Consider the following 19,736-nt stretch of genomic DNA (forward strand, 5'->3'; position numbering starts at 1 on the left):
GCTCACTTTCATGTTGTTCCAAATCCGTAAGTTCATCTTCAGAACACAAATTAAGATATTTTCGATGAAATCCAAGAGCTTTCAGATCCTGCATAGACAGCAACGCAACAACCATGTTCAAGGCCCAGAAAAGTAATTTGTCTATTCAAGCTCTTGGATTTCATCAGAAATATCTTAATTTCTGTTTTGAAGATGAATGAAGGTCTTACAGTTTTGGAACAACATGAGGGTGAGTAGTTAATGACAGAATTTTCATTTTTGGGTGAACTTTCACTTTAACCAAGAGCCACCAGGGTGGACTACTAAGTCTAACCAGGTTGACCAAGATGGGATAAACTGCAAATTCTTTTAATTACTCGTATGTCATTCCAAACCTTAATTTTCTGTGGAACATAGAGGACATTTTAAAGATTTCTGTTAACAAAACAGTTTCGGTTCCCACTGACTTTCTGTTGTATTTTTTGATTGTACAATGAAAGTCAATAGGCACCGAAACTGTTACCAACATTATTCCAAGTATCATCATCTGTGTTTAGCAGAAGAAAGTCAGACATACAGGTTTGGAATGACATTAGGGTGAGTAAACAATGACAGAATTACAGTTTTCAGTGTCTTTGACCTAACCGGCCGGTAGCCCAACTGATCAACCACCTAAACCAGCTTGGAATGGATAATAACCGTAAATGACCAAAAAGAAACCATGTAAAACCATCTTATATTGGAAAATATCTTATTTTTTTTATAGAAATATTTATAAATGCATTTTATAGTGCCCACTAGCTGTCAAGCCCTCCAAAAAAGCAGCATGAAAGTAGATTTTCATTTAAAAAAAGAAAGAAGAATTGTCCATTTTGATATCATGGTGACTTTAATGTCCCCTTTAAACTAGGTTTCCAGATCAGGAGTGCAGACGGACAGCGGTCCAGTGGATGGACTCGATCTCTGATCCTGAGCTTTTGGACTTCCTTCCTCAGTTAGTCCAGGTACCAAAGGCCTTGTATCTCACTTCCTTTCATGCTCTCACTCTATTCCCTCCTTTCCCATTGACCTTGATCTGTTTATATCCTACCTGTCTTTCTTTTTACCTTCCATCCTTTTTGTTCTCTCACCCTCCCCATCCGACAAAATGCTCTTACACTTTCTCTTTTATTCGCAGGCGCTGAAGTACGAGTGTTATCTGGACAGTCACCTGGTGCGTTTTCTGCTGAGGAGGGCCATCGGGGATGTGCGCATTGCTCATTACCTCTTCTGGTGTGTCCTCTACCCTTAGACTACACTTAAACCCAGTGCCCTCACATAAAGTACATATGCTGAGAAATCGAGTCATGCTGACTCATACTCTCATAGATTGTCAGTGTTAAACTGATGAGATTTGTTTCCTTATGCAGTTATTGAGTAACCAGTCAGCACTATGAATGCATAAAAAATGTATACACATTAATTTCATGCACATGTAGATTCACACTGATTCATGTGAGTGTCTATGAAGTCGGCTCACAGCTCCACCTGCTGTATAGATGAGGTCACTTTCTTTCTTGGATCATTCAAAGCCTTTATAAATACTGTTGCATTTTACTCCTAAAATTTAAAGAGGACAAAATATATTTTATTAAAATATTTTTTAACTAGATAAAAAGAAGTTTGTCAAGACAAACTGTGAAGTTGGCTTAAGAGAGCCTGACAAGAAAGTTTAAAAAAGTTTAAAAAGGTTGAGGTTTGAAGGTTGAATCAGATAAAGCCAGCTGATTTAGTTAAAAACAGCTAAAAATCAACTAAAACCAGCTGTTTTAACAAAAAATAGTTAAAAACCAGATAAAACCAGCTGGTTTAGCAAAAAACCCAGTTAACGACTAACTAAAACCAGCTGATTTAGTTAAAAGCAGATGAAAATAAGCTAAAACCAGCTGTTTTAACAAAAAATAGTTAAAAAAACAACAGATAAAGCCAGCTGATTTAGCAAAATCCCAACTAACACCCAGCTAAAACCAGCTGATTTAGTTAAAAACAGCTAAAAAAAAATCAGCTAAAACCAGCTGTTTTAACAAAAGATAGTTAAAAACCAGATAAAACCAGCTGGTTTAGCAAAAAACCCAGTTAACGACCAACTAAAACCAGCTGATTTAGTTAAAAGCAGATAAAAAAATAAGCTAAAAACAGCTGTTTTAACAAAAAAATAGTTAAAAAAAAAAACAGATAAATCCAACTGATTTAGCAAAATCCCAACTAACACCCAGCTAAAACCAGCCGATTTAGTTAAAAACAACTGAAAACCAACTAAAATCAGCTGTTTTAACAAAAGATAGTTAAACCTGATAAAACCAGCTGATTTAGCAAAAAAAGCCCAGTTAACAACCAGCTAAAACCAGCTGATTTAACAAAAAATAGTTAAAAAAACAGATAAAGCCAGCTGATTTAGCAAAATCCCAACTAACACCCAGCTAAAACCAGCTGATTTACCAAAAAAAGCCCAGTTAACAACCAGCTAAAAACAGCTGATTTAGTTAAAAACAACTGAAAACCAGCTAAAACCAGCTGTTTTAACAAAAAACAGTTAACAACCAGCTAAAACCAGCTGATTTAGTTAAAAACAACTGAAAACCAGCTAAAACCAGCTGTTTTAACAAAAAACAGCTAAAAACCAGATAAAACCAAGCCAAAATTTTTATTAAACACAAAATTTTTCATAAAGAAAATCTGGATTTTTGCATTGGGACATTCTATTTAGAACAATTAAGCTAATTTTAAGTAAAGTACACATGGTTTTTCTCATTACTGTAACATTATAAAAACATATAGATTAATATTTAAAGTGTTTATACATCATGGTACCATAAGTTGTACTACCTTTAATTAAAAAATGCATTTTTTTTTATTAAATTTATATTCAATTTTAATTTTAAAATTAAAAAACACTGTTTGAGAATCATTTATAAATGAGAAAATTAATACCAGAAGCATTCATGGGTAACAGTAATGAGAAATGTGCTTAATTGCTTGAAAAATGTCAAAATGTAAAACATTCTAAAGCTTCCTAATAATAGATGACATGTTCTTTATGCAAAACAATATCATTTATTTTATTTTCATTTTTGGGGGGAGATTTGGGCTGGAAATTTCTTGAACAGGTTTATGAGATTCACCAAGCTGTGCTTGCATCTAAACTTGCTCTTTGTTAAATTGTACTTTGTAAGTCTGAAAATGACTTTCAGAAATTCGTTGGTCTAAAGTTGTTGAATCGTTGGTTTATACTAATGTTCATTTGTCTCTCTCTTTGTAGGTTGCTGAAAGATACTCTTCAGGACTCTCAGTTTAGTGTGAGGTATCAGTATCTGCTGGCGGCTCTTCTCTGCTGCTCTGGTCGTGGTTTGAGGGAAGAGTTTGATCGACAATGCTGGCTGGTCAATATTCTGGCTAAAGTGGCCCAGCGAGTTAGAGACGCCTCGCCTTCATCCAGACAGGTCAGCTTCAGCATTCCTCATTTACACCAGCTGTTAAAGGGATAGTTTACCTAAAAATGAAAATTCTGTCAGTTCCACCCTCATGCCGTTCCAAACCTGTAAGACCTTCATTCATCTTCAGAACGCAAATTAAGATATTTTTGATGAAATCTGAGAGTTTTTTTTTACCTTGCATAGACCGTAACACAACTACCACATTCAAGACCCAGAAAGATAGTAAGGAGATCAATTAAAATAGTCCACGTGACATCAGTGGTTCAACCCTCCTTTTTTTTTTTTATTTATCAAAGTGGTTTTTTAAAGCGATGTCTTTTTTAAATGCATGTGGTATTAAAAGTCTCCTGTGATCATGTGACTAGTTTAAATCAAGCCTTAGAGGTTTTCTGATTAGAACAGTTATTACCTACAAAAATAATTTGCTAAAAAGAGCCGGCTTCTAAATTTGGTTGATGTGCCGTAATGCTCTTACTATTTTTAGCTCAAAAAGAACAGGTCTGTGCCAAAAGAGTGATTGTTGATCCCTAAGGGGCATTTTAACGTTCTCCAGACTGTCTGGTCAGCACATTAATCGTGGTTTGTCTTTTGTCTGGTGTTCAGGCTATTCTCCGGGAGGGGCTGGATGAGGTCAAACAGTTCTTCTCTGTTAACAGCAATTGTCGACTTCCCCTGAACCCGGGTCTGCTCGTCAAGGGCATCAACATACAGGTACAGGTTGTGTCTTTATATATCGTGCATGTGGAGGTGATTGTATTGCTCTAGCTGACACATCAAAAACAAAACGCATCTTTTAATTCTCTCTTCATGTAGTCTTGCTCCTACTTCAACTCTAATGCAGTGCCCCTCAAGCTCTCGTTCCAGAACCTGGATCTTCTGGGAGACAACATAAATGTCATCTTTAAGGTACCGCCTTCTCATGTTTTTCTGCATTATGAATCAGTTGTTCTGCATTGAAATATTTTTCAGATGTTGTCTTGGTCGTTTATGGTTGTGTGTGTGTTCTCGCTTAGTCTGGAGATGACCTGCGGCAGGACATGCTGACGCTGCAGATCATTAGGATCATGAATAAGATCTGGATCCAGGAGGGACTTGATATGAGGATGGTCATCTTCCGCTGCTTCTCTACTGGACGAGGAAGAGGTAAACACCCATCCTCTAAACTCAAGATTTCTGTTAACTGTCAAAGGATTAGTTCACTTCTGAAATAAAACTTCCTGATAATTTACTCATCCCTGTGTCATCTAAGATGTTCATGTCTTTCTTTCTTCAGTCAAAAAGAAATTAAGGTTTTCTGAGGAAAACATTCCAGGATTTTTCTCCATATAGTGGACCTCAATGGGGATCAGTGGGTTGAAGGTCCAAATTGCAGTTTCAGTGCAGCTTCAAAGGGCTCTACATGATCCCAGCCGAGGAATAAGGGTCTTATCTAGCAAAACAATGTCATTTTCTAAGAAAAATAAAAATGTATATACTTTTTAACCACAAATGCTCGTCTTGCACTAGCGCATTCACACATCTGGTCATCTGTTTACTTCGGTTCAAAAAGGTAGGGTAAGGGAAAAAACAAATCTCATTTTCTCCTCCAACTTAAAAATTATGTAACACCGTTATTTTTCCCATTTTTTGGTAAAGGGTGTTTGATTTTCTTTGTATGTTTCCTTTGTAAACAATGAGTCTGTTCTTCCACCTAATTTACATGTGATCTTTCCAATGTCATTACGTGCGTGAAGTCATGAGCTAATGCAAACTGAGCATTTGTGGTTAAAAAATATATAAATTAGGGTTTCAAGCACGTGGTGCTAAAACCCTATTGTAATTGTTAGAATTGCCAAGGATCAGCAATCTCCACGTAAAACTGTTTGTGCAGACCAAACCGTAAGTCGTAGAGACTTGAAACTTTTAGGGATGGTAGTACTCACACCACTGACAACGTCACCAAGGCTCACCCCAGTCAGCCTGACAGGGAGCGCTAAAGCAGTCAAAAGTATGAATTTGCTCATAACTCCTAAACCGTCAGTTGCAGGCTCAAGTCGTTGGAATCCTTGGATCAAGTTGGACAAAACGCATGCCTCAGATTCAATCGTGAGCCTGGCGAAATTCTCTGGCATTTCAGATTTTTTGAAAAACCTACTTTTGCGAACTAGTCCTAGGTTTTTTGCCCGACCGGAACCAAACCGGTGCCAAAAGATTCTCTGGAGAATGAATATCAATAATTATATATATATATATATATATGCATAAAGTTAAAATAAAGTTTGAGCACCTGTTAGACAAGGCTGATCAAAACAAAACTCGGTGGGCCTGTTTGACTCAATGCCTCAAAGGTCTGTGAGAAAGACATCGGCCACAGGGCGTTATTGCATTTTTAAAGGGTGTAAACGATTTTATATTGTGCAGCTTTCCGCACATAAATGTGATATTTATGTATTTATATCATATGATAGAACTCTTCATTCCGGACAACTTTGCCTCTAGAACCACTGCTGTCAATCAAATCTTTTGTTAAATGATTGAGAAGATGTAAAAAACATACTTTTGCGAACTAGTCCTAGGTTCTTCGCTCAATCTGGAAAAAACACTGTAGTACTATTCTTTGGACTCTCTAGGTCAATAATTATCAAAAACATTTTGAAATTTACTTTGGGAAGCTGTAACTTGGACATTTAGAACAGGGACCTGTCCAAATATATTCAAAATCCTATAAAGCCTAAAGGACAACTCAAAACTTCACAAAACCTGATGAGCACATGCGACAGGTGATTATAAACAAGCATGCAACGTAATATATAAAAAAAAAGAAACATAATATTTCTGTGGTAAATTACCTGGATTTGCCAAAAATGCTTTTGTAAATCATTGATTTAGATGGTTACAGGCTTGTTAAATCATGTCTTTTTCCATATGTGCGTAAATGCTTTTTTTTTTAGTAAATGACTGATAATTTTGCTAGACAAGACCCTTATTCCTCACTGTGATTATGTAGAACAGGGGTCCTGTAAGGCCGGTGCCCTGCAGATTTTATCTCCAACCCCAGTTCAACACACTTGAACCAGCTAATCAAGGTCTTTCTAGACATGCTAGAAACTTCCAGGCAGGTGTGTTGAGGCTAGTTTGAACTAAACTCGGCAGGACACCAGCCCTCCAGGACCAAGTTTGGGCATCCCTGGTGTAGAGCCCTTTGAAGCTGCGTTGAAACTGCAATTTGAACCTGTTGGTCCCTATTGAAGTCCACTATATGGAGAAAAATCCTGGAATGTTTTCTTCAGAAAACCTTAATTTTTTTTCGACTGAAGAAAGAAAGACATTAACATTTTGGATGACATGGGGGCGAGTAAATTATCAGGACATTTTAATTCAGGAGTGTAGAAATCCTTTAACTACAGTATTTGGCATCCTAAAAAAAAATTTGAGAGCTTATATTTTTAACCATATGGAAACATGCTACATGTAGTGAATTTGAGTCTGTCTGCACAATGTGAATGAAAGTAATTTCATAAAACCTTGTCTAGGCATGGTAGAGATGATTCCCAGTGCAGAAACCCTGAGGAAAATCCAGGTTGAGCACGGAGTGACCGGTTCCTTCAAAGACCGGCCTTTGGCAGACTGGCTGCAGAAACACAACCCCACTGAGGACGAGTATGAAAAGGTACAGCTGTAATTTGTAGTAGCATCACGCTACATTTGCATTTGCTAAACCATTATGTATGTGCAAAATGTCTTTTGCTGTGCCTTGTCAAAATGATCCATGGCTGCTTAAGTTGCACCGGATTGCATCATGTTTATTTTTGCATGTCCTAATAATATGAAAAATTTGTTTTTAGATGTGGCAGTTCAAATCCTTGCTGCCTCAAAGTGGTTAGTTAAAAATTAATTTTGTTAAATTGTTGTTTTTTTCACAGGCGGTGGAAAACTTCATCTATTCATGTGCTGGTTGTTGTGTGGCCACGTACATTCTAGGAATCTGTGACCGCCACAATGACAACATCATGCTGAAGACCAGCGGGCACATGTTCCACATTGACTTTGGCAAGTTCCTGGGTCATGCACAGATGTTTGGCAACATTAAACGGTAGGAACACAAAAAGAACGTGAAAAACAATTCCTCTGCCCCAGATTTTGATCAGTGCAACTGTTGTCTCTCAGAACAATGTAGACAACCTACAACAACCTCTGTTACACAGTGCTTGTCCACAAAGGAACAAAAGAATGTTTTTGAGCTAAACCAGGTCTGGGCTTTTGTAGTGAATGTTATCACACATTTTAATCTTCCTTTTTTTTTTATAGGGACCGGGCTCCTTTTGTGTTCACGTCTGACATGGCGTATGTCATCAATGGAGGGGACAAGCCATCTAGCCGTTTTCATGATTTTGTAGACTTGTGTTGTGAAGCCTACAATCTGATTAGGAAACATGCACATTTATTTCTCAACCTGCTCGGCCTGGTGAGTTCCCAGAGAACATCAGATACTTTTCTTAGTTTGTACTTTTTGGATGTAACCACAGAGTTGAGGTTAAAGGATTAGTTCATTTCCAGAATAAAAATTTCCTGCAGGGTTTCCGCGTGTCCTAAAAAGTCTTAACGTCTTAAATCGCTTTTCCATAAATTAAGGCCAGATCAGAGCAGCAAGTCTTAAATTCATATGATCATGGCATTAATTTTCATGAGGGATTGTTTCATTTTAAAGTGTTGCAAATGTGTAATTTCTGTACTACATGGCTTAGGTCACTCATTAAACAATACGCAGTAGATGGCGGTATGTGCTGCTTCATCTGTCAGTCAACCGAAGAAGAACTTGTCGTTTAGATTTTTTTTATAGTAATAAAAATCATTTAGTTCAGTTAGAGAACAGACAATACAATTAAAACTGGACGTGGTGGCTCAATGCAGTGTGCTGAACGACAGTCGCATGACAGATCAGATTTTATTTATCCCGTGAAGAGAGTCGAGCTGACTGACAAGAAGAGAGAGGTGAGAAAGACAAGACCATGGCAGAAGAGTTTTAAAACGAAATGCAAAAGTGCCTATTTGAAAAATATTTTGGGTTTTGAAAAGCCTGTTGACTTCTGCCATTTATCTGAGGTGATAGTAGAAGTTTTATATTTATTTGGCTCCTTAGTGTTTGCTGATTTTTATTTATTTAAGCAGTTTTTTTCTTTTATACATATTACATCAAGGTGTATGCTGTGCTTCAAAACTTTCTTATTTGTTTTTGGTTACACAGTGTTTACTGATTTTCAGTTTTGTATACCCATTTAAACTTTGTGTAAGCTATTATTTTATATTAGGCATGTAACATGGTGTATTTTTATTCATTTTGTTAATAAAAATTTGTTATGTTAATGCTGCGACTTTAAAAGTGAAAGTAAAATGTGCACTACGAAAGCTACAAGCAACTTAAAACTGAAAGAAAGTAAAAAAAGAAGGAAGACTCAAACGAACTGAAAACAAACAACTCCTTGACGCCAAATTGGGGCTAATTAGAAAGTGAAAGTAAAATGTGCACAGTGCTTTTACCGAAAGAAGGCGAGGAAAAGAAGGAAAACTAAAACGAACTAAAAACAAACAATTGCTAGATGCTGAATTACTGCTAATTTGAAAATGAAAGTAAAACTCAAACTATACTTGGAGAACATATGTATATGCATATGTATTGTTTTCCCTTCGATTTTTTTTTTTTTTTTTTTTTTTCTTTAGTTGGTCTTAAAAAGGTCTTAAAAAGTCTTAAATTTACCCTCATAAAATCTGCAGAAACCCTGTCCTGATAATTTACTCACCCTGATGTTATCCAAGATGTTCATGTCTTTTTTCTTCAGTTGAAAAGAAATTAGTTTTTGAGGAAAAGATTCCAGGATTTTTCTCCATATAGTGGACTTCATTGGGAGCCATTAAGTTGAAGGTCCAAACTGTCATTTTTAAAAAAAAATAATAATAATAAAAATGTATATACTTTTTAACCACAAATGCTCGTCTTGCACTGGCTTGACCTAGCGCATTATGTAGTTGCCTTGGAAAGGTCACACGTAAGCGGAAGTACTGACCCAGCGTTTACAAAGTGATCGTGCAATGAAAGTCAAACACCCTTTAGAAAAAAGCCAAAATGAAGTTGGACAATTTTGCAGTTGGAGGAGAAAATGGGATGGAGTTTTTCGCCCTACGCTACCTTTTTGAACCAAAGTACACAGACAAAAAACTAAGCACTCATGACCTTTCCAACGTGCATATGTAATGCGTGCACACATGGGAGAGCTAGTGCAAGATGAGCATTTGTGGATAAAAAAGTATATACATATTTATTTATTTTATTGTTTTTTATTTTTTAAATGACCGATCGTTTCATCAGATAAGACGCTTATTCCTCGGCTTACTTTGAAGCTGCACTGAAACTCCAATTTGGACCTTCAACCCATTGGCTCCCATTGAATTCCATTATATGGAGAAAAATTCTGGTTTTGTTTTCCTCAAAAACCTTAATTTCTTTTTGACTGAAGAAAGAAACATCAATATCTTTGATGATATGGGGGTTAGTAAATTACCAGGATTTTTTTATTCTGGAAGTGAACTAGTCCTTTAAGTAATGTTCTCTGGCTTGCTTTATTGTTTGCCTGTGATTTGAATGCTTATTTGAATTGCATTGTGTCCTTCTGCACTAACATTATAACCCTCTGTGTTTGTGTGCAGATGCTGTCCAGTGGGATACCAGAGTTGTCTGATGTGGATGATCTGAAATATGTCTATGATGCTCTGAGACCACATGAATCAGAAGCAGATGCCACCATGCACTTCACCAGGTGAGAACTTGGAGGCTTTGTTCCTTTAGCTCTTGATGTCTGTAGTTTTAATAAAACAGTAGAGTGGTGCCCTTGACGCCAATATTAGGCAATCACCTAACAACCAGCAGAAAACACCTAGAACTCATGAACACTAGCAATGACCCCGCAACCACTCAGAATACCCTAATAACCAAGTCTGCAAATGCTAGCGACTATTTGTGTTATTGCAGTTGTCCTTTAAATCCATCCATCTTCTGGCGTTCATCTTAATCTTATCCCCTGTTCTAGGCTAATCGAGTCCAGTCTTGGCAGTGTGGCTACTAAGCTCAATTTCTTCATTCATAACCTGGCCCAAATGAAGTTTGCATCCTCTGAGGAGCGTCCCGTTTTGTCATTTGCTCCACGAGTCTACACTGTAAAGAACGATGGTGTTATTCGCAGCCTGTTTGTTTGCAGACACATCAAAACCTATTCTCCAAGCAAAGGCTATGTAAGTCAGCTGCATTAAAAGTGCATTTTAGCTCATTTATGTGCATCTCAGTGTTAATATATTTTTCCCTTCATGCAGTCTTATGTTGTGAAAGTGGAGCGGGAACAACAGGGGTCAACTTTAGTCCAGAGGACCTTTGAGGAGTTTCATGAACTTCACAGTAAACTGCAGCTCATCTTCCCTTCTTCAAAACTACCCAGGTATAATGTTCAAACCTGTCAGAAATGTGAATTATGAAATCAAAATTTCACTCCATGCACAAGACATCATACAGTGGCATGCGAAAGTATGGGAACCCCTTGCAGAGTCTGTGAAAATGTAAAAAATGTTAACAAAATAAGAGAGATCATACAAAATGCATGTTCTTTTTTATTTAGTATTGTCCACAGTAATATATTTTACATAAAATATGTTTGCATATAGTCCACAAGACAAAAATAGCTGAAATGATTAAAATAAACCCCTTCAAAAGTTTGAGAACCCTTTGTTCACAGTTAAACTGAGCACTGTTATTCTGAAAAATCCAGCATTTCCAGCATCTTTTGCATATTTGAACCCCTTCCAGCAGTGACTGTATGATTTTGAATTCAAACATTCACTGATGCTCCAGAAGGAAACACGATACATTAAGAGCTGGGGGGTGGGGGGTAAAAACTTCTTGAATTTGAAGATCAGGGTAAATTGTACCTAAATTGTCTTCCGGGAAACATGCAAGTATCTTCTGTTGCTTCCAAAGGGCAGTACTAAATGGATTTCAACAAAATAAGAAAAATGTGGATGACATCATCCTGTTCAAAAGTTTTTACCCCCCAGGTCTAAATGCATTGTGTTTCCTTCTGGGACATCAGAGAAGGTTTGGACCTTTTTTAATAGTTGTTTGAGTCCCTCAATTGTCCTCAGTGTGAAAAGATGAATCTCAAAATCATATAGTAACTGCTGGAAATGGTTAAAATATGCAAAAGACGCTGGACAACTAAAGAATCTGCAGGACCTGGAGGATTTTTCTGAAGAACAGTTCTCAGTTTAACTATTCAGAACAAACAAGGGACTCATGAACAACCATCACAAAGCAAAAAAATACAGTCATAGATCATCTAGGTAACCACACACAGTATTAAGAACCAAGGGTTCCCAAACTTTTGAAGGGGGTAATTTTAATAATTTCAGCTATTTTTGTCTTGTGGACTATATGTAAACATCTTACTCAGGGGTGCGTTTCCCAAAAGCATTGTTAGCTAACTATAGGCGTTAGTTCCATTGAACTTGAATTGGTAACGATGGAACTTGCGACCATGGTTGCCTTTGGGAAACACCCCAGGACAGTACTAAATAAAAAATAACATGCATTTTGTATGATCTTTCTTATTTTGTTAAAATTATTTACATTTTCACAGATTCTGCAAGGGGTTTCCAAAGTTTTGCATACCACTGTACACTAATAGTTCACCCAAAAATGAAAATTGTCCAAATTGTTCTAAATCAGTATGATTTTCTTTCTTCTGTTGAATGTAAAACAAAATATTTTGAAAAATGTGGGTAGCCAAACAGTTGTAGTTCCCCATTGATTTCCATAGTATGGACCAAAATAAATAATAACCAAAAGGGGCTTTCACTTTCATAGTTCCTGGAGCCACTAGTGGAAGTACCCGCTTTTCGGGGAACTAAATTAGCTCATTCTTCAAAGTAGGGTCTAAAACAGTTCTATAGGAACTATCAGTGATGTAATTGTACACTTTGCAGCCAATCGCATACAAAACTCCAGCAACCTGCCATTTTTAAAAAGCTGTGTAAAAATGTGTTTACATTCCGGTTACACCAGTGACACACAACAAAAACAGCCCTGATTCATTCATCCTGTGTTTACTGGTTGTTGACGTTGATAAATGATGTAAATAAAGATGTCACTGTTGTCCACTTCAGAGTTCCTGCTGCCGATCAAAAGAGAAGACCAGCCCAAGGGGGAAATTAGTTCTCTAAGACCCCCACCCCCCTGCTGGCTTAGTCCCTTAGATGTACGCTGTGTGTTGTGCTCTTTTATCAGACTGGATCATATGTAGAAATGCAAGCTGCTGTAGGAGAATTAGCCCTTTGATTTGCTCTTTCTATCGCATAACATATACATCTACACTTTATCTCCTTTATCATGAAACCCAGTATACAGATCAAAAACACAGCTCCTGTCACGGCATCCTCCATCCTTCCATTGTTACGTTGTTGAATGCCGGGCTAAAATGACGTTGCTGTCGGGCCAGCTTACATCACTTCAGAGTTCTTGTTGGCAGTGTGAATAAAACCATGAAAACGTCCCTGGTGGAAAATTTCATGATGAGTAGTTCAAGTAGGTCCTTGAAAGCCCCTTAACAGATTCTGGACCCACTGTCTTCAATAGTATTTTTATTTTTTTTTTTTGGTCCATACTGTGGAAGTCATTGGGGAACTCCAACTGTCTAGCTTCCCACATTGTTCAAAATATCTTGTGTTCAACAGAAGAAAGAAATTCATACAAGTTTGGAACAGCTTGAGTGTTATGACAGAATTTTCATTTTAGGGTGAACTAAACTAGTGAACTAGTGGAAACTGCAGGTTGCTGTTATCAGTGGATATATTTAGTCTGAAATCAGTAAAAGATATGAAAGTAATGAAAGCTGGTCATTGTGCTTTTCTTCCCAGTCCTGTTCATATCAGTGACATAATGTTCAACAAGCCAGTTTTTGAAAAATCGACCCATACAGGACCCTCATCACCCCTTCGGGATGTTTTGTAGTAATGGCTGAAGTGGCAATATATAAACCACATGTAGCAGTGCTCTTCATGTAATTACACACCCCTTTCAATGTAATGTTCCCACAGTTTCCCCAGCCGCTTTGTGATTGGTCGGTCTCGGGGAGAGGCCCTGGCAGACAGGAGGAAAGAGGAGCTAAATGGATATGTTTGGCATTTGATCCATGCTTCTCAAGACGTAGCACAGGTAACCTTTGACCCCACTTATATTATTGGTCTTTATAGTATATTTTTTTCCTTTCATAAATCATGTACACTACAGTTCATACGTTTGGGGTTGGCACTTTTGTGCTCATCAAGATTGCATTTATTTGATTACAGTAAAATACAGTAAAAACTGTAATCTTAAATAACTTTTATTTTAAATATATTTTAAAATGTAATTTACTGAAATTTTCAGCAGCCGTTAATCCAGTCTTCAGTGTCACATGATTCTTCAGAAATCATTTTATGTTGATTTTCTGCTCAAGAAATAATAATTATTATTGTTATGTTGAAAACAGTTGTGCTGCTTAATATTTTTGTGGAAACTGTGATGCTTTTAGGGTTTGATGAAAAGAAAGTTAAACAGTTTTTTGTAATATTATACTTTATTGTCTTTACTGTCACTTTTGATAAATTTGTTGCATCCTTGCAGAATAAAAGCATTATTTGCTTAAAAACTCTTAAAAATCTTACCAACCCCAAGCTTTACAACTTTTATAATGTGAAATGCAAGCTTAGATTCACTAACCACACCATCATGATTGTACTGTATTTATTCAATAGTTCTATTAGTTAATAGACTGTGTACAGCTTGCAGACAAAATGTGAGTGGTTTCAGTTTGACTTGCGTGTTTCTTGGAAATGGTCCATGTTCTGTGAAAACAGACACATGTTGCCTGTAAACAGTCCACCCACTAGTCTATATCAGTATTGAGGCAGGACTGGCGCTACCAGCTGCCAAACCGTGAACACTTTCACTTTCTCTGTTTTCTGCTGTACATCTTAAGAATGCAACCAGATCACATGGCATCCACACTTTTACTGTGACTGTACACCTGCTTATTTTAGTGCCTGTTTATGAGTTAATGTTACCCTCTCCTCTTTCAGTGTGATCTGATCTACACCTTCTTTCACCCTCTACCAAGAGACGAGCGGGCAGGAAGTGTAGGAACTGTTGTAAATGCACTCCATAATAAACAAGCAGGTATGCTGCTTTTCCTTGTTTGTCTTTTACACACCCACACACAGTTCTTATGAATCACTCTACTTGCACATGCTTTAATATGCAAAGGATTCAAAGGTCATGCAGTACAAAATAAATCATCATGAGTTCGTGTAAAGAACATGTCTATGGGCCAATCAGCTGCAATCCATGTGACCTTGTCTGTGACTAAAAGTGACACACCCAGAATTTGGTCAGAGTCCTATCTTTAACTACTAGTGTAATGCGCCTGCAATCACACAACGTTAGCCTATGCACTGACACGTGTTTGTACAGGGGTTTCATAACTAGGGTCCACGAAAAATAGTATAAAAATGTCCAAAAATTACATTTTTCTACATACTGGTCAGAAATGATGAGATTAAAGGGTTAATTCCCCCAAAAATGACAATTCTGTCATTAAAGGTGTTTTTTGAGCATAAAAACACCATAATACATTTGCAGATATTCAGGAAACATGCTAAATTCATATAAATTTTCTCTGAAAAACATCACTACAGTTACTTATTCTAATTTAAAAATGTGCATTCCGTGTCGGAATGTCTGTTTTTGTTTTGGTTTATGTGATTCCGCTCACTTACAGTTTACCCCATAGTATTTCGACAGCCTGGCTTGCCAGTTTGCCAAAAACACAGTATACTGCAGCCATTGACGCGAGCAAACAAACTGAGTCAAAGATTGCAGATTCTACCTGACCTAAAAAGCCCCGGCATCCATCTAAAATGCTCTATGACGACAGGCATATTAAAACAAGGTTAAATCAACTCATCAGTAGTGTAAGGTTCGTCGCCTTCCTTCCATTGTTTCACGAGTTCACACTTGCATATAATAATAAATAGAGTAAGGGTAATGCGTATTTGGCATGCTGTCCGAGGGGAGGACTCCAAGCTTGGAATTTTGGCCCGAACCCAGAGTACCGCCTCGTGGGTTAGGATAGGAAAAGTTAGAAAAGTTAAAGTGAGGAGTTGGGGTGGTGGAGGGATTCTGGAAAACTGTCAAGGAACGGAGGCAAGTCTGCTGTGTATATACAGTGTATATATGCACCTCTTGCCCACGTACAGACTGGAAGTTTCAGGAGTGACAACCACATTTAAATGCAGGAGTGAGTCCTGTTTTTTATCGTTCCATGTGTGTTCCAAGAAAAGCAGTCACTCCCACATTTGTAACCATAGCAATTTTTTTTTTCATCTTGCAGGAGTGAATAAGATTTTAGCCATTTGGTATCTGCCATTTTTTGGGAGTTAATGCAGTTGTCACTCCCGTATTTTAGTGAATCATGTGTGTACAGAACACGATTAAGAAGGGATAAAAGATGAACTGACAACCAGAGTTAACTGCAGTGTGTACGTTGCCCTTGTCAATTGGGTTGTTTACTGATTGTGCTTGTCTCATGTTAATTAGGTTAAGTATCTGAACGTGCTCATCTAGAACTTAATTAATAAAACATCGTAAGTCGTGTTGCATGTCCATAGTCTGACAACCCGTGTGGGTGTTGAGTGTGAGAAGGAGAGAGGGCGAGAGAAAGTACCCATTTCAACCTCTTTCAATCATTATTACATACTCACCCATTTGTTGTTCCAAACCTGTAAGACCTTCGTTCATCTTCAGAACACAAATTAAGATATTTTTGATGAAATTCGAGAGCCTGCGTAAACAGCAAATGACACGTTTAAGGCCCAGAAAGGTAGGAGATGAACGAAGATAATTTTACGAAGCTACGAGAAAGCAAAAATAATGACTTTTTGTGACATTTTTTATTTATTTTGTAACTATAGATTTACATCTAGATGTATTACATATAGCTGCCTTTATATTTTAGGCAGATAGTTCCTCTCAAGTGGATTTGCTATACTTGGGTCTATGACCTCAAACATTTTGTAAACGCATCCATAGTTCACTCCCTGAGTGTTTATCACAACTAGTTAAATATTAAATGTCATCATGAGTAAAAGCTACTTTGTGGCAGCTGTTGCCTCAGTCACGGGTCATGTTATCTGATTTGTGATAAAGGTCTCTGTTCAACAGGTTCACTTCTTGTCAGTCTGAGCTTTGGAAATCCAATTACTTTATTTACTAATCCTACTTTACTGTAGCTTGGAAGCCAGATACACACACACACACACACACACACACACACTTAGCTTTCCACATTAAATCCATTTCCTTCTGTTCTCCAGATGTGACCTGGGCTCCTGTGCCCGGCACAGTGGCAGGTGAAGTAAAGCTCTCAATTCTGTACAAGAGCGACAAGCTTTTCATTATGGTGATGCACATCAGAGGTTTGGTGAGTGTCTGATGTTACTCATGTGCATTATGCATATAAAAAAGATTGCGCTGTAGCTCACCATCATGTTACGGATCTTTTTTCAGCAATCCTTGCAGGATGGAACAGATCCAGATCCGTACGTCAAATTGTACCTTCTTCCAGACCCTCAGAAAACGAGCAAAAGAAAGACCAAGGCAGCCAGGCGAACATGCAACCCCACTTACAATGAGATGGTGAGGAACATCACTTATTTTAATTTATTTTCATGATTCTTCTTGACTGACTGATCACTTTGTCTCCTTTTCTTTTGGCAGCTGGTGTATGACAAGATTCCACGTGGTGATTTGCAGCAGAGAACCATTCACCTGAGAGTACTGAACGAGGGTGCATTCTGGGAGAATACCCTGCTGGGTGAAACCATCATCCATCTGAAAGACCTCGTCCCGGGTCATCGCTGGGTTGGTTGGCACCAGCTTGGCGCAAGAGGCTCTGACATAAACCGCTAACACTGGAAGTGGAAGTGAAGATTTCACTGGTGTTCTTCGGTGTGCATGTGTTTGTGTCTGTCTTTGCTTATGGGTCGGGAGTTGGAGATGCCCAGCTGCTCAGAAGGCTGTTTCCCCCAGTGGGGGTTTGTGTTTGTTGATTCTCCTACCCAGGAGACGTGTAGATTCGGTGATGGAGTGTCATCACTTGATACTGTTCTGGTGGGGTACCGTGCACCGTGTGAACCAGACCTAGGATTTATGAAAGCGGTTCTTGGTGAGACTATGGGACAAAAAACATTTTGAAAGAATATAGATCCATGCGCCATATTTTTTGGGGGGATTTCTGGAAAATTGCTGTCGGTGAAACTTCAAAAGCCCCGTTTTGTCGTCCTGAGAATGCACATGGAAATTTAAGTTATTTTCTTTTTAAAATGTTTCTCTATTGCAGCTCAATTTTGAGCTATGTCGTGTCTTGTGACATTAGTTACGTCTCTTTGTATCAGATTTTGCAGAGATTTACTTAGGAATTAGTAGTGATGGCCGCTTTTGTACTGTAAAGTTGGGTAATTTCACATTGTGTGTGGCATTAAAAAAAGGGATGAACACTTGATAGTCTTGGGCTTGAAATTGTGGAATTAACTCGATATAACCACTGCAGGAACTGAACAGAGTGAATGTAGATTTTTGATCTTGTAAAATAGGTGGGTGCATAACAAAAACAACATGAAACCACGAATTGCATGTACAGTATACTGAAAGAGAGACAAACCATGAGGAATATGAATTTCTTTGCATAAACCTAAGGTTTCTTTCTTTCCAAAATGACAGCACACAACTTTATATGCAGGAAGGGGTTTTGAAGGGACTTCAGGGTCAATGATTATGATATATAAGCATAACATACACAAGGAAACTTCTGTTTTAAAAAAATATATATTGATTTGCATGCTGTGAAATTTGCTACTGGATAAATATTGCATTTTTGCATTTGTTTGTCAAGTACATTGACCTCACATTTTTCCAAGTTTTATTGGTTATTTTTTTTTATAAAAGGGGAAATGAAATTAAAGCTTTAGACTGTAGATCTGTCAGTATTTCCATTCCTCATCTGTATGTAAAACTGCATGTAAATTAAATGCTAAATATACCACAGTAGCTCGTTTTTTCAACTGCTTAAAGATTTTCCATTCTGATTTGCTTAACTTTGCACTCAGTTTGATTTTGAGTGGAATGACCTTACAGCTCACAGAAAGGAGAGGTTTTTAATGGGAAATGAATTGGAAAAAAGCATAATTGGAAATTACCTTTAATTATGATTAATCTTATTTCCATAAAATTGTCCAATTTAACCAAGTTGCACTGATGTTTGTGCGTAAGAAAAAAAAAAAGACTAATAATAGAAAAACTATAAAGTGTTGAGCGGGAAGCATCATGACAGAACCTTTTTATCCTTTACTGAATTTATGTCTTTAAATCAATAACCTACAAGTTGAAAGTGCAACCCTGTATGTCGAGGTGCTCTAACAATCCAGTAGCCTTAAGCAAACTTAGGTATGATTATCCAGGTCAAAGTAGTCCCTGTTCCGTAGCTTTTTCTAACCAGACAAACCAGCTCCATTTCAGATATGAAGTGCATTTTCTAAAGAATTGAAATTTGTTTCAAATGACAAATTGGTGTGTTTGTCTGTGTGTATGTGTGTGTTTTTCTTTCCTCCAAAGGGCACTACTATGTGATGCTTAACCTAATAGGAAATGATTGTATGATTGCATGTTAACCCATAATGGAGAGCAGAGTGATTTAGCTTTGTTGTGTATGTGCAGATGCGTTTGGGTTTAAAGGTATAGAACTTTTATAACATCTGTGGCCCTTATTTTAATAAATAAAAAGAATGTTGTGAGATTAAAATCAATGGGGTTGGCATACTGTAAATCCTGAGAATATAATTTTGATGTGATTTATGGACTGTAAATGGGCTTTATCCCATTTTATTCATTTCTAGACAAAAGGTTTAATGTGTTTCTTCTAATTTCAAACCATGTTTTTAAACTTTATTTGCACTTAATAAATGCACAGGAAAACTGACTTGATACTGAGTTTTTTTTCTTTGTTGGACCTTAACCCTGTACAAAGATGGTGCAATGATATATCAAATGATGAAACTTGTGCAAAACCACATTCTCGTATAAATGTACGTTCACACTGTGTCCATTTTTTAGATGCATTTATTTGTAAATCTGAGTTGTGCATAACTGACCCTAACAATCCAGTTTACTGACAC

The 19,736-nt window shown here is 37.3% G+C and overlaps 1 protein-coding gene across 1 annotated transcript in view; it reads left to right on the forward strand.

Moving 5' to 3' along the window:
• pik3c2b (phosphatidylinositol-4-phosphate 3-kinase, catalytic subunit type 2 beta) overlaps positions 1-18,868 on the forward strand; it is a 63,622-nt gene extending 44,754 nt beyond the window's left edge. The window contains exons 17-33 of the mRNA XM_051122710.1: positions 890-983; positions 1,157-1,251; positions 3,278-3,458; positions 4,056-4,163; positions 4,266-4,358; positions 4,466-4,595; positions 6,965-7,101; positions 7,355-7,524; positions 7,740-7,896; positions 10,134-10,243; positions 10,514-10,715; positions 10,794-10,915; positions 13,566-13,683; positions 14,589-14,685; positions 16,881-16,987; positions 17,074-17,202; positions 17,284-18,868. Coding sequence (XP_050978667.1) covers positions 890-983; positions 1,157-1,251; positions 3,278-3,458; positions 4,056-4,163; positions 4,266-4,358; positions 4,466-4,595; positions 6,965-7,101; positions 7,355-7,524; positions 7,740-7,896; positions 10,134-10,243; positions 10,514-10,715; positions 10,794-10,915; positions 13,566-13,683; positions 14,589-14,685; positions 16,881-16,987; positions 17,074-17,202; positions 17,284-17,475 — 2,242 coding nt within the window. The 3' untranslated portion in view covers positions 17,476-18,868. The remainder of the gene's footprint in view (positions 1-889; positions 984-1,156; positions 1,252-3,277; positions 3,459-4,055; positions 4,164-4,265; positions 4,359-4,465; positions 4,596-6,964; positions 7,102-7,354; positions 7,525-7,739; positions 7,897-10,133; positions 10,244-10,513; positions 10,716-10,793; positions 10,916-13,565; positions 13,684-14,588; positions 14,686-16,880; positions 16,988-17,073; positions 17,203-17,283) is intronic.
• Positions 18,869-19,736: the final 868 nt, after the last annotated feature.

Source organism: Labeo rohita, chromosome 11 (genome assembly GCF_022985175.1).
Source record: "Labeo rohita strain BAU-BD-2019 chromosome 11, IGBB_LRoh.1.0, whole genome shotgun sequence".
In the NCBI taxonomy this organism is placed as follows: Eukaryota; Metazoa; Chordata; class Actinopteri; order Cypriniformes; family Cyprinidae; genus Labeo; species Labeo rohita.